This window comes from Rhipicephalus sanguineus, chromosome 6 (assembly GCF_013339695.2).
Source record: "Rhipicephalus sanguineus isolate Rsan-2018 chromosome 6, BIME_Rsan_1.4, whole genome shotgun sequence".
Classification (NCBI taxonomy): Eukaryota; Metazoa; Arthropoda; class Arachnida; order Ixodida; family Ixodidae; genus Rhipicephalus; species Rhipicephalus sanguineus.
In genome coordinates this window covers 16,989,434-17,004,192 of record NC_051181.1, presented here as the reverse complement: position 1 = coordinate 17,004,192, position 14,759 = coordinate 16,989,434, and the positions used below count along the sequence as shown (strand labels likewise).

Genomic DNA, 14,759 nt, shown 5'->3' with positions numbered 1-14,759 from the left:
ATAGTTGAGGATGGAAAGTAGTGCTGGTGACTGGAACTGAGTAAATATAAAGTTTTTACAATTTTCAAGTGTAGTTATTATATGGGTCATTTTTATCACAGTGTAAAGTTAATTTGCACAGTTAAAATGTGCAAGTAATAGTACGCCGAAATTTAAAAAAAATTTTTGCTGGTTGTAGTTGTGGGTACGGCTTATATGCAAAGGTTGGTTATACGCGAAAACATTTTTTAAGAGATTGCTGTATTTTTTAAAGTTTATGAGCATGTGCTGGTGGCCTGCCAGCAGGCGTGATGTGATGCCTGCTTACAGCATCAATGCGAGGACATTGTATGCCATTTCATGGACAACATGCCAAGAATCAGCAGCAAAGCAAAGCTCATCTAAGTGGCACCCATTTTGGCTGTGATGGTTGTGCAGCACAAATCCAGATTCATGGACAGTTTGGCTCTCCCTGAAAGGAGTTTTTTGCCCAAACGTGTTTGTGCTCAGCAATGTCCTCCTTGTTGGGCTAGCTGTTCCACATGTCACATTCCAAAGTGACAAGGCACACCAGCGAAAATAAGATCGCAGTGTTTAGTACACTTTGCTTAGTACAAGTGCATGAAGAACAAGCCAGACAAAGCACTGGTGTGTTGTCTACTTTTTCTGCTTCAAGTACTTGTACTAAGCAAACTGTCTTTAGAAGTAGTAACCTGTACGGTTAACATCTCATTCCATGTTTCAATGTGCAGCTGCAAGTTATAGCGCTTCGAATAAGAAAAATCAGTAAATTCATTACTGTCCATTCACTGAAAAGGACGTTGTGTTTCTCGCTTGTATAACCTTAGCTTTCATGCGGGTCTTGGCAGGAAAATTTTTATTTGGTATTTATTGGGGCATTTGCATTGAGCTTGGTCTCCGGGGACGTTTGGTATATGAGACAACACAAAGCGCGGCTCTTGGCCATCATTGCTACAAAGGTGGTGTTGCAGTCTTCTTCTGTTGCAGGCACGTTGGCAAACAGCATTACTTGCGTTTTTCACAGCTGCAATGGAGTGGAGTGACACACCTGTCGGACAGCTGCCTGGATTCCCTGCTGACAGACTTGACCTGAACCTCGACTTCAAGGAGCTGAGGCCAATCGGTGCACCCAGCTCAGAAGAGGCAAGGTCAGCACTGCACACAGTTTGCTCGTGGTTGAGGCAAAAGCATTTTGTTTTACACGTTAGCTAAACTAGCTGACAATGAGCTGTGGCAAATAAGCAACTTTTTAGCGCACAATACAGTACAGGAGGATGCAGACACAGTGCTGTCTGTGTCATTCGTCATTCCTTCTGTTTTGTGTTATTTTGTACACCTAAAGTTGCTGTGGGTGTAATTGGTCTTTGTATTCTTTTCACTTTGGTTGCATTTTCCGGAACTTTTCTTTCCGAAAATAATGTTGCATTTCACAGGATTGTTTCAGGGAACAATCCTGTCCTAAAACAATTGTGTAAATTAGCTGAGTAAAGGGCAGTGGTGCATCAGCATTCGCTGCGTGAGAGGTGTGAAGCAGTGTCCTCATATAATTAACATGTTTATTATTCAGTCGCCAACACTCCTCTGGCACCTATTGACGCTGTTACCCCTTCCCCCATTGAGTTGAGACCACGGCAGGTTCAGGTCAGTGGGGATGTGAACGGCACCACAAGCAAGGAATACACAGGAACCGCAGCAGTTTCATGTGGGAAACCATAATGAAATGGGACTCCGACCCTGGGGTGACAGCAGGCAGCGACGTTTGCAGCTCATGCAAGATGCGGTCAGTCACAAAAGACAGAGCAGCCTTGCGACAGCGGTGTGCCTTTGCAGAGCAGAGAGGCAAAGGAGGGAACATCAGCATCAGAGCAGGGCACCACGGCAGTGGGAATGTCGCCTTTCTGTCAACCTGCATATAAACATCACAAGTTGCACGTGAGCCTCTTACAGATGAGTGACCACTTGAAAGGCATTTTGTGACATCTGTCCAGTGTCAGGTGTGACCACAGATTTCCATTATGAGGAAGCTCAGGGTAGACTCTGATTTCTCTTTTCAAGCAACCAGTAAAACCCAGAAATGCCTAGATACTCTGGGAAGTGCAATTTTTATTTGGGGACTAGCGCATCTTGCAAAATTTAGTACAAGAATTCTCCAAACTCATTGAATTGCAATGATTAAAATCTGTAACACCGAAAAAAAAAGACAGCAGACTTGAGCGATTTGTTTGGCTTTGGAGCTGATGTACTGTGACTGCAGCGCTTTGTGCTTATCTGATTGGCAGTATTCTTTGTTTTATCTATTTATTTATGTACAGAATGCCTACATCACCATAAGGCATTGCAGTCGAAACCTGCACTGTTAAAATCACGCAAAAACTAAATTCTCGCAGCCATGAAATATTTTCCTGTCCTTAGCCCATAGGATTCCATGCATCTCGCATTTCTCAACTACAAAATGTCACTAAACTGCCATCCCGCAACATCAAAGACTGACGAGATCTTTTCCCACACATTGTTGGCTCGCGAAAGGTCAGCACACTCCAAAATGCGCTCAGGCCTCTTTGCGTCATATCTAAACTGATTGTTACACGCCGAATTAATTGTTACAAGTATTCTTGGTTTTTTTTTTTTTTCATAAAGCTGCTTATAGAGTGGAACAATTTTTTTAATGATGTGGTATGATGGTATCGCAAAGTACACCATCATTATTTGAAAGTAGCCTCACTTAACCCTCACTAATGATTGCCTTGTACAGTAAAAGCTCGTTAATTCGAGCTCTATTAATTCGAACTGACACCCTGGTCCCGGCATAGCCCTGTGTATTTCTGCGGGGGAAAACTACCGATGATTCGAACGCGTCGGTATTGTTGCGACCGGGTATTTAGATCCGTCCTTACGCTGCAACCATTTATTGCGACGTTAGGATTGCGTCGTACCCGGACTCTGTTTGGTAGCGTGGCAGAGTCTCCAGGTTGAGGAACTGATGCTAGCAAGTTGGGAAAATGATAACAAGCATCTTTACTGGCGCTTTTTGTACACTCAATTACATAGTGACAAGGTAAGAGTTCAGCGACGAGCGAACTGGATGAGCCTGTAACCGAGGGCTCAGAGCCCCTTTTCTCACTCAGCACCATCGTTTTAACCCCTCAGGCTGGCTCCTCCTTCTTGATGACAACCAATCACACACATGACACCACCCACCATGGCACCAGCCGATAACACTGTCGCTTAGGGGTCGTTGCACTCCTGAAACAACAAAAAGTCCAGCGGTCAATGACACGCTTGTGGGGCCAGCCGGGAAACAGGTTATTCGGGCATGTTCATCTGCCTCTTCCCAGAAGCATACCTGCCAAGTCTCCCGGATTACCCGGGAGACTTCCGGATTTTGAACGTTTCTCCCGGTTGTACGGGTCATAGAAAAATCTCCCGGAAATCCAGTTTTGCTCCGCGCGTCCAGTGCTTTGTCTGGCCACATGAGCAAAGCTGTCTGGCCACGTAGTAGAAAGGATTCTTCTTTTTTTTTTTTTAACGATGGTAGAAATAGCTGTGCACTTTGCGCCGCAGTGCTGCCAACGCAAACCTGTCATAGCGCTGCAGCCACGTCCTGCCGGTGATGCGCTTCTCAGTTTGGCCCGAGGAATTCAATTTCTTGCGCTTCGGGGAGGCAAGTGGGGCCCGCAGAGCTTCAGCATTGATACACTTAACTGTTCGCTCGCTCACTCTTGCCCGATGAAATAACTGGTAAGCAAGCGACGACAGGCCTCGCACGCGGAGCGATGTTATCGCATGCACCCTTCGCGCGACGGGGACGGCCGGGTCATTTCATCCTGCTTCAACCGCGTGCGTCTCTAGCGCTAGCGCGCTTTTACTCGCACATGAAACAGACGATGCGTAAGCGATGTTAGCGGTTTGGACTCTGTACAGATCAGCGGCGACCGCAAAATCCCGCTGACAGTGTCCATATAATTGCTATCGCAGTACCCCCCCCCCCTGTGGTCGGCATACTTTATATCCCCCCCCCCCCTTTGAGTACATCTCCCGGATTCCGTTTCTCCAAACTTGGCAGATATGCAGAAGGGCAGAAAAGGGCCTGCGGCGACTTTGACTCCTGCCAAACATACAGGACAGGTCGTCATGGCAGCACACCAATCCAAGTCCAGGTGGCCCATTGTGAAAACGTCTCCAACTTTGACGTCCCTCTGCTATTTGACATTTTGACCGCACAAAAAAGACGAGGACAGAGGGAGGTACGACGACACGTCTTTTTTGTGCGGTCAAAGTGTCAAACAGCAAGCACCAACTAGGCCAAACGCAAGTTCTCCTGTCCCTCTGTTAGGTCATTGAATCTCCGCCGCCGCTCAGCGGACTTCGTTCAAGATTCTTCCCATTGGCGGTCGCTTCCCATCCCGGGGAGTCCGTTTCTGGGATGGTTGCAGGTGTCCTAGCAGTGTGAGAACGCATCGCCCGTCCCTTCTCAGTGTCAACGCGTCGCCACCGACTGTCAGTCATAACAGCCTCCTCCCTCGCCAGTGGAGAAACGAAGGGCAGCAGTCTACGCTGCTGCTTGAAGGGTCGATGGAAATCACCACAGTTGAATGCCCAAAGCTCGCCTTCGCCTGTTGCATTGTCTGGTCAGTTGCAGCCCAAATTCTTCGGCGTCTCTGAAACTCAACCACATGCAGAGCAAGACCAGGCCAAAAGAGAGATGGCAAACAAACTTTCATTACTATAGCTTTTTATGAAAAGCTCACACTCAATACTCTCTGGACTTTCTTATGCTGAGAAACCAAATGTCCTACATTACTCAATCACACAAATAGTTGCACGAAAAATTAAAAAAAAAAATCAAATATCAATTTCGAGACATTGGAGAGAGCACCCCAGCATCGTTTAGAAAGAGCAGATAAGCGCGTCAGCGTTTCCGTTCAATTTGCCCTTCTTATGCTGAATCTCGAAATGATATTGCTGAAGAATGAAACTTCACCTCAGAAGTCGACTGTTCTTTGATGTCACGGTTTGCAGCCAGGCAAGGGGATAAGGGTCCGTCTCTACGCTGAATTTAGCGCCTCCGAGATAACACGGCAATTTCTGAATGGCCCACACAATGCAAGCACATTTCTTTTCTGAAGCGCAGTACGCCATCTCACGAGAGCCCAATTTTCGGATCAAGTAGAGCACGGGATGTTGATTACCTTCGTCATCCTTCTGACAAAATCGGCACTTAGGCCTCGATCACTCACATCACTCTGGACTGTGTATTCTCGGCCGTAATGGTGAGCTCGCAAAATCAGACGGCTAATCTGTGCCGCCTTCAGGCTTAAAGGCCAACTCCGGCGATTTTTTGGCCATGTCAAAGTAATGGTGCTTTTATGTTCCTGAGACGCTCCTGTTACGGGCCCGATAGCAGAAATACTCGGCAAATTGGAGAATAATTTTAAATAAGCAAAAAAGCGCAACACCGAAACCGAAACCCAACCGAGTGTACTGTCTATGTATGACGTAGACGTTGTTACGAACGAACCGGAAGTCGTGCAAGGCATTCCGGTCACGCCGGCGCGGAGTATGAAAACTGTGACAGCCGGGACGACCAGCTAAGCGCGGGCCAAACCAACGCTGTCTGTAGCCTTGTGCACAGCAGACGCTCGCTGTAGCGGCCGAAGCGCCGAAGTAGCGGTGCCCTCGGCTGCGTCACTTCCGCCGCCTTCCCAATACTGACGTCACAGACGCAATGTTGCCAATAATTGTGGGAAGCCAGGAGGGCGTTTGCAGACAATCTTTAAAATTCATTTGCAAACAATCTGCGCGTGTCTCAAGCCTGTAATTTGGCATAAATGACGGAAACGTGCAAAGGAACGTACCCAGTGAATTTCACTGAGATCCATCGGCCTCGAAAAATCGCCGGAGTTGGCCTTTAAGAAGGCAGCTTCCTTCTTTTCGTTCTCGACTACGTTCACTTGTTCTGTCCCGCGAAGAATATCAGTCAAGGTGTGGCCAACGATGAATAAACTCGGATGCAATGATTGCATTCCAGCGAGCCTCAAAACACCCTTTCGTCCGTCTTTGTTTTGGGCCGCGGGTAGTCTGCTACTGCTGAGCTGTTAAGCTCACTAGGTTTCCTGAAACCTTGGCCTACACTGCGACCTAAATAGTCTATGGTTGCTCTTGCAAAACAATCTTCTCATCCTTTACAGTCAGAACTCCAACATTAGGTTTGACCGCGCCTCATACCTGTCTGAACGATCGCTCACACTGTAACGTTCAGAAAAGCCTAATGATCCGCTCATGTGATCACTCAATCATTAATTCTTGAAAGAAAAAGAACAAAACATAAGGCGATAAACACTGCCTTTTTGCAGGCTCATTCGGTTAAAGTTACCTGCCCATGCCAATGCTTCTGATAAAACTACATGGCCCTCCTGAGAGCTTCAATTATTCTCATTCCTATAGCATTGCAAAATACAAAGTACTACTAACCACTCACCTACTCCCTCTAAGTTCTTCTAAAAGCTGATCCTTACTTTACATTACAACACACATTGTACAACAAAAAAAAGTAAATAACCCCAGGTGCAATACACTTCAAAAGCACCTCAAATATTTACATAGGTTTTATGCTAAAACTTGGCACCGAGTGGTTGTCAATCCTACAAAAGTATCAAAAGGTGGGCTAGTTGGTAATTCATACTTCTTCGGCTTACTGGGAGCGCGGTACACACAACAGACGAAGGAAGAACCACAGAACACGAGCGCTCGTGTTCTGTGGTTCTTCCTTCGTCTGTTGTGTGTACCGCGCTCCCAGTAAGCCGAAGAAGCTGTCAATCCTAATAGCGCATAACAAAAACTGCACTGTTCAGTGCCAAACTCATTTTGCAAACTGATTAGGTCTTATGCTGATATCTCTGCTCAAATGCTTATTCAACCCAAATCGACATGAAAGTGAATGCATACGATATCCTTTCAAAACCTTTGAAAACTAGAAAATACAGTTTTAGCGCTAAAAACACTTTCTTCAGAAGTTCATCCTAATGATTAAAGAACTTCGATGCTCTCTTCAGCCTTTACTATTGCGTGGTGTTTCTTCTTAAAACTTTACACTGCATCTCGTAACCCACAAAATTAAACTGGCTGAATCCTACATTCCTAACAAAACAACGGTTTTCCATAAGTTACACGCACATGCAGGAATACTCAAACTGACTGTTCCCCCTTTATGTCAATTAGATTCGCTTGAATCGTACCCGATGGGGTCGCGGTCCTGCCGGCTTTCTAGCTCGAAAGAGGCTACAACATGCACGAGCTATCGGCTACATTCTACAGTCATGCCACATTCGGCGCTTCGCCTGGCTCCCCTCGGGAAGGCGAATGGAATGCCAGAAATGGGGCGGAAACCGTGGCCATTCTTTTTTTGTGCTCACCCCCGCGCAGTTCTTAGTTACTTGCCGTACACTGGCCTTTGGACTTTGACGACTGTCCCGAAGCTGTCAATCTCAACCTCGCCTTGCTTTCTCCCACTGCGTGCTGCTTGCGGCTGAACGAACGCCTCACATTACGTTTCCGCAAACTGTCCTGTGGCCTACACTTTCGTCTTTCTCACGCCGGGGTGGGACCTGTCCTAAGCTTACGCTTTGCTGAACACTTCTGCCTCATTCTTTTTCTACCATGTCGTAGAACATCCTTTCTCTCTATGCCTCTATCATTGCTTCGGGTCGCGACCCAACTCGTTGGTGTTTGTGCTACACCTTCTCTCTCGCTCAAGCTTTTTGATTTCTCCGCCACGTCGGACTGTCGGGCCAAATTATCTGTCTCAACACTGACAAAATCTGACACTGGGCCCTCTACGATGGTATCGCTGCTCCCCTGAAGTGTCGCGTCTTTGCTATGGTCGGCCGCCCTGCTAACCGTGTCTACTTTTGACGATTCTGAAACTCCGCCGAACGCTTTTGCCTCTTTCTTTTTCTGTGATTTCGGCCAACCTCCTTTCCCACAATGCTTCGATCATTACATTGAGTCGTGACTTGTGGAGTCGTGCAGCTCATTGGTGCTTCTGGCTACACCTTCTATCTCGCTCACACCTCTTGAATTCTCCGCCACGTCAGACTGTCGGGCCAAATTATCTCTATCAGCGCTGATAAAATCTAAAAGCTGGGCCCTCACCGACGGTATTGCCGAACCCTTGAAGCGTCGCGTCCTTGTTATTATCAGCCATCACGCTAACCGTGTTTACGTTTGACGATTCCGAAACGTGCTTTTGAGGCACGACGAAGGTTTCCAGCTCCTCCTTGAGCCCATCAGGGCGGCTGGTACAAACCTCGTCCGTGCAAGGAATGTCTTTCGGAATTATCTTTAACTCTAGACCGGCCGAGGCCTCGTTCTCTACATGCTTTACCTTCAGGCACTCTTGAAACCGCGGGCATTTCTCTGGAGCGATCACGCCAACGGCGACCTGTCGCTCGTTGTTCTCAGGAGAAGGATCTCCTTGCATGCTACTCTTGTTTTCCTTTCTCCACACCGAAGTTCCGAACCTCCGGAATAAAGATGCCTTAATTACATTGTAGTTGTCCACGTCCTGCTCATTGAGTCGCGCAACAACCTCAACTGCCTCACTGGGCAAAACTATCAATAGCCCCCGAGACCAAGTGTCTTCGCTCAAAAGACAGTTCCTCACACATTTGTTCAAATTTTGCAAGATAAAGGCCGATATCCCCTGATACCACATATGACTGCATATTGCCACGTGCATTTCTTATTACCACTTTTGCTGCATTCAGTTTTCGCCCACAAAGACTGTCAGCAACGCTCAGCGCAAACCACCCCTCATTGTTAGAGAAGCTTCGCGATTATTGTAGATCGTTTTGTTAAGATTGCGCGCAAGACGCGAACGCTCGAGCTTATTCTAGAGCCTCTGCGACAGCCAGCGATAACGCTGGAATATTCGATGGCACATGTATAAATGCCGACACGCTTCACCGCTTGTCAGTTTTATCAACGACCGACGCCCTGTTCGCCTCTATCAGTGTACAGCGTGTATTGCTGTAGTTTGAGTTTTCATTTCCCGGCCACAAGTTCAGCCAAAAAAAGAGTTTCATCGTGAACACGTCGACTGCTGTCTTCATCGACGTCACGACCACGTGACATCTAGTGGAGGTGGTGTTCGTCCATGTTCCAGACGCCCCCGTCAGGACGTGAACCCAGCCCACGTCGCGAAGAAGACATCAAAGCCAACTACGACCAGCGAGCTAGCCATAGGCAACAAGGTCTACCACCGGAGTACGGCCCTCTAACCGACAAGACCAGGAAGACCCCGACCACGACATCAGTGACGGCGACAGGACCCATTGCGCCTGCACCTGTGCTGCTACATCAACCAAGGGAGCCACCTACATTAGTGAAAACTTGAAAGCGCGAACGACGAAGACGAAACACATACAACAGGACTTGCGCTTAACTTGCAACTGGCGTTTATTGGAAACGAACATCGTGATATACCCCTGCATCAAGCTCATGCATATGCACTCGTCATCCCACAAAAGATAGCGGGGGTTTATTTTGAAAACATGATATTTGAAAACAAATCTACGGTGTATCAATGTACGTCGAAAGAAAAGCCACTTCATTTTCTTTTAACATCAAAGAGGGGCTGCTGACACACTTATCACCTGCTTTGTTTATCAAGTAAGCCTCGGCAATTTCGCGTTCTGTTTTTGAACTGCCTTTTTTTAGAAAAGTGGTGTTGCAAAATAAAGGGGTACAAGCACATTGTTTGCAATGTTCTGCCAAGTGGCTACCGAATCCCTTTCTGACATCGTTATTGTGCTGTCTCGCCCTGTCATTGAAGCATTGACTAGTCTGTACAATATAGACACGTCCACAACTCAAAGGAATATGGTACATTACGTTTGCAGTACACACAGCGTAGACAGACTTATGATTGGTGTGACATTGCACGCGTTTCTTGGTCCTTTGAAGGTTGCTGACAGCTGATAGGCTGACAGCTGACAGCTGATTTCATTTCCCGGCCACAAGTTCGGCCAAATGAAGAGTTTCTTCTTGAACACGCCGACTGCTGTCTTCGTCGACGTCATGACCACGTGACAATATACCTTGACATCTTGAACTCTGCCTTCTTGTTGAGAAGTACCACTCACTGGGGACAACTGCCCAACCTCTTACTCAAATTGAGGAGTTCAAACTCAACTTCTAGTTTACGGAGCTCAATCTCATGCTCACGCCACTTTTCCTCATACTCGACTTTTATGCGGCGATCAGACTCCTGTCTTTCATGCTCTCTGAGCTGCTCTTCCTTTTTTTTTTTTTTTTTTTTTTGCTTGACGAACTCCCATTCTTCACAGAGCTCCTCATCATCGGCCCCCAAATCAATGATTGCCTGTATGATTACTGATTTTCGTGCCAAACCTTTTGTATCGATCCCCAATTCCTCACACAACAGCAACAAGTCCGGCTCCTGCAGCTTCTGTAAGTCCATGAATGTCCTGAGTGCTCGCTACTTCCAAAACAACTATCCGAGAATACATAGCCTTGAGTCTCTCGGCAAAGTTATCTACCAGTTCTAAAACCCTCGTTTAGAACCTGGTCCACATCAAAGGAAAAGCCAAGCACTCACCCACATGTGATCGATGTGTCAAGACAGCTGCTTTTCCTTAGGCCGGCTGTTGTTGTCGCTTGTAGCTTCAGATCCCAGCGCTGATCACCAGTTGTTGCGACCGGGTATTTAGATCCGTCCTTACGCTGCTACGAGTTATTGCGACGTTAGGATTGCGTCGTACCCGGACTCCGTTTGGTAGTGTGGCAGAGTCTCCAGGTTGAGGAACTGATGCTAGCAAGTTGGGAAAATGATAACAAGCATCTTTACAGGCACTTTTTGTACACTCAATTACATAGTGACAAGGTTCAGCGACGAGCGAACTGGATGAGCCTGTAACCGAGGGCTCAGAACCCCTTTTCTCACTCAGCACCATCGTTTTAACCCCTCAGGCTGGCTCCTCCTTCTTCAGTAGAGTGACTTGTTGGGCGAGTTGGTTCATTCTTATGGTAGAATTAGCGCAAATACCACGACAAGAGAAGACGGGAGACGAACAAGCGCAACGTCTCTGCGCTTGTTCGTCTCCCGTCTTCTCTCGTCGTGGTATTTGCGCTAATTCAACCATAACTCCTCCTTCTTCATGAAAACTAATCACACACACGACACCACCCACCATGGCACCAGCCAATAACACGGTTGCCGAGGAGTCGTTGCACTCCTGAAACAACAAAAAGTCCAGTGGTCAACGACACGCTTGTGGGGCCAGCCCAACTTTGACGTCCCTTTGCTAGGTCATTTAATCTCCGCCGCTCAGCGGATTTCATTCGAGATTCTTCTATTGTCGGTCACTTCCCGTCCCGGGGAGTCTGTTTCTGGGATGGTCGCAGGTGTCCTAGCAGTGTGAGAACGCATCGCCCGTCCATTCTCATGGTCAACGCGTCGCCACCGACTGTCAGTCATAACAGTATCCACAACAGTTCATTCGAACTGCAAGATCTTTGGATATCACCGCTCCTCGCCCAGAGTGATCATCACAATGTGTTGCAAAACCAAACCAAACCAAGTTTACTAGAGGTGCAAAACAGCGAAACAGCAGGATTTCTCAGCAGATGAGAATTCGGATGCTGCGCTCGAGCTCTTGGGCAAGCTGCAAACGATGCTCATGGAGTTGCGGCAGAAGAAACACAGGCAAATGAAAATTACTAATTGCATTTAATTTTGATTGCTTTAACTCTGCCATGTAAATAAACGTGTTTTGGAGCATAAATAGCGTCATATATTTCACATTAAGGCTCGGCTCACTGCTTACACGAATGCATGTTGCTGATTGTGTCTGGTGTATTACTGACTGATCAGTTAATTCAGGGGTGGAAGTGCTACGCCCATTGCGCCATTCTGCGCCAATCTGGCCTGCTGCGCCAAGCTGTGCACAAATGGCAATTTCCGAGAGAATTGAACATTGGAAGTACTAAGCGCCAAATCTAGTCGAGTCTTACTGCGTCGACCAAGCAAGACTGAGCGTTGGCTACACAAAGGATGCAGCCGCATCCATATCCAGTGTCATTCGGTCACGTTGTATTTGGGATAACTTGTGATGCTTGCAAGTGCTCGTCTCGGCACTGTTATCACCGTGGCAGGAGAAGTTGAGCCACCAAACCCGACTGTCGTCCCTCAATGCACAAGAGTTTATAAGCAAAGGTTTGCACACTAGGGACATGGATACAGTAGAGAGTGGCAATGCTTTGCTGGGGGATGTGAACTCTTAACTGCCCTCTGTGCTTGAGTGAATCAAAGCAGTTGACTCAGCTTTTAAGGTAGGTCACCACCTTCGAGAAAAAATTTTACAGTTGCGGTCCAAAAGTTATAACTATAGTTTTGGCTTGTAGGGCTTAGGTAAATTTAAACTTTAGAATGAAGAAACTGCTAACAATGCAAAACACAAAATTTATAAAAATCAAAATCTGCCAAAATATGCATCTTGCGCCAACAGTCATAACTACAAAATGGTTGGTGCGATTGAAAGGAAACTTGGCAGGTACATAGTGAGGACACTATCCTGTGCATCTAATCTCCACGATCACACCATCTCTCATCTAAGGCGCGTTATCGTACAAAGAATGAAAAAGTTTATATTTCACAGGTTTGTTTTGCACATAATTGGCCATAGTACAAATAGTTACAGCTCATTTTCAATACTTCTGCTTGAATGCACAAGTCAACCTATAAAGAAATAGTATGCAAAATTGTATGTGAAAATGTTTAGCAGAAGGAAAGTTATCAATGTTTGCGTAAGGCTAGGACGGAAAAAAAATCATGTTTTGAAAAAAATGGCTCTAAAGATTTCAGTCGAATGTACATATAATAAAGAAACATTCAATATGTCTTAAATTCTCTAGCATCATAGCTTGGGACCTCCTCTAAAGCAGCGCATTCTCCTTTTGAGCGAGCTGAAGCACATATATTTTTTCTAGCTCATTTTGCGTCTCCAGCTGACTCATCTATGTGCACCAGAGCGGGTCCACTCTTGGTATATTGATTCCATAACTTCCGTTGATGCTTCTTTTTTGTCCTATACTTTGCCATATTTCATGGAGTACTATAACTTTCTCTTTGAGAGGCCACAACTAGGTCCAAGAGCTCGAAATGATGTACGAAAAAGCATAGACAGCCGAGCGAAAACGCGCGCAACTTAATGCTGCAGCAGTGTATTGGAAATTTTCAAATAAATCGAAAACATCATGCCCCACAAGCTTTAGAATGTACTTAGACACTTAGCATTATGTAATATGTATAAGGAAAAACATTTATGACAACATGACAGATGTTGTGGAATCGGAAACCTTCAGTTTCGGTTTCGAATGCGTCGAAGAGGTGTTGGAAAAATGGTCGTAACTTTCGAACGGCTCAAGATAACTACATAATTCTTTTTGCCAAATATTCTTGAATAGACAAGGAGCTTGAAAATGTCGAATTAAAAAAAATCATTCTTTCCAAAAAAATTCGTTTTTGAAGGTGGTGACCTACCTTAAGTCTATGATGGCCATCTGAATCCTTGTTATGGTGGTGTTTGTGTGCAAACCTCATTTCGTGACTTTTTTTTTTTTTCATGTTTAGCGGCAAGCTAGTTCCTTCAAGTATTACAATAACATACTCAACAACTTATTTTGACATTGGAGCAAATGCTATGGAGGCGCGGCACCCGCTCATTCGAGTTGCTCCGCAAGTAGTATGCCAGCTTGCGGCTGATTTCAGTTTTGCTAGCTCACATCGTTAACGCTTTTAGAAAATTATATACACGAAAATGTGTATGGGAGAAACATTTCAATGGTTCAGTGTACATATTAGTGCCATATTACGAGTATATTTTTCTTGGAGAACTAAACAGCGTGTTTGCGGGTGCACACTGACGCACTACGTCGTGGATGCCATGTTTGGAAGACGGGTGTGCTTAAGCGTGGTGCTGTCAAGAAATGGAAAGAAAACGAAGGCATTCTTGCAAAGTGAACGGTAACCGTGTTTTACCTACAACTTCCCGCAACTCATAATACATAAAGCAGCACTTATTTCAGTAATGCAAATGAAGAAATTATGAGTAAATATAAGTACTATTTTTAGGCGTGGTAGAAGGCCTGCGCTTCGGTTCTGTAGTTTCCACACTACTCTCAAGAAAAGTCGTCGCCGAGTATACAAGCCTATTACCGCCTGCGATTCTCCTTGTACTGGTGTTCTGTCTTATACACTGCCATAGCATTCTTGTTAACATTAAAAAAATCCTCTGATATGTAGTCAGGTTTAGCTACGCAGTGCAGTGCTTATCTCTATTGTCCTCTCAGTTCTCAATGACGGGAGTATAAGCTTTTTAAATTCATTTTATAGAGTGTCAATAGGTTCAGAATGAAGGTAACTTTTATTACCTTATCTCTAGTCTTCAGTTGTTCATCTCAGCTACGTTGTTTTATTGACATGACTATTCTTCATTTGTCTGAGGTCTAGTCAGATGTAGTGATCCAAAGCATCGCTTATATCTTGCTTTTCTCCAAGTTATTGCTCTGTCAGCAGTGATGTTCTAAGGTAAGTCTGGTCGGCTCATCAGTATTGAATGTTTGGGCCTCAATGACGGGAGCATAAGCTTTTTAAATTCATTTTTATAGAGTGTCATTAAGTTTAGAATGAAGGTAACTTTTATTATCTCTAGTCTTCAGTTGTTGTTCATGTAAGCTAC

At 45.7% G+C, this 14,759-nt stretch overlaps 1 protein-coding gene across 3 annotated transcripts in view; it reads left to right on the top strand.

Annotated features, from left to right (window-relative positions):
* The window catches only part of LOC119395622 (uncharacterized), a 293,261-nt gene that overhangs the window by 239,267 nt on the left and 39,235 nt on the right, over positions 1–14,759 (top strand). For all 3 annotated transcript variants that reach the window (XM_049416706.1, XM_037662606.1, XM_037662604.1), the window contains one exon: positions 1,025–1,148. In XM_049416706.1, the coding sequence (XP_049272663.1) occupies positions 1,025–1,148 (124 nt within the window). The remainder of the gene's footprint in view (positions 1–1,024; positions 1,149–14,759) is intronic.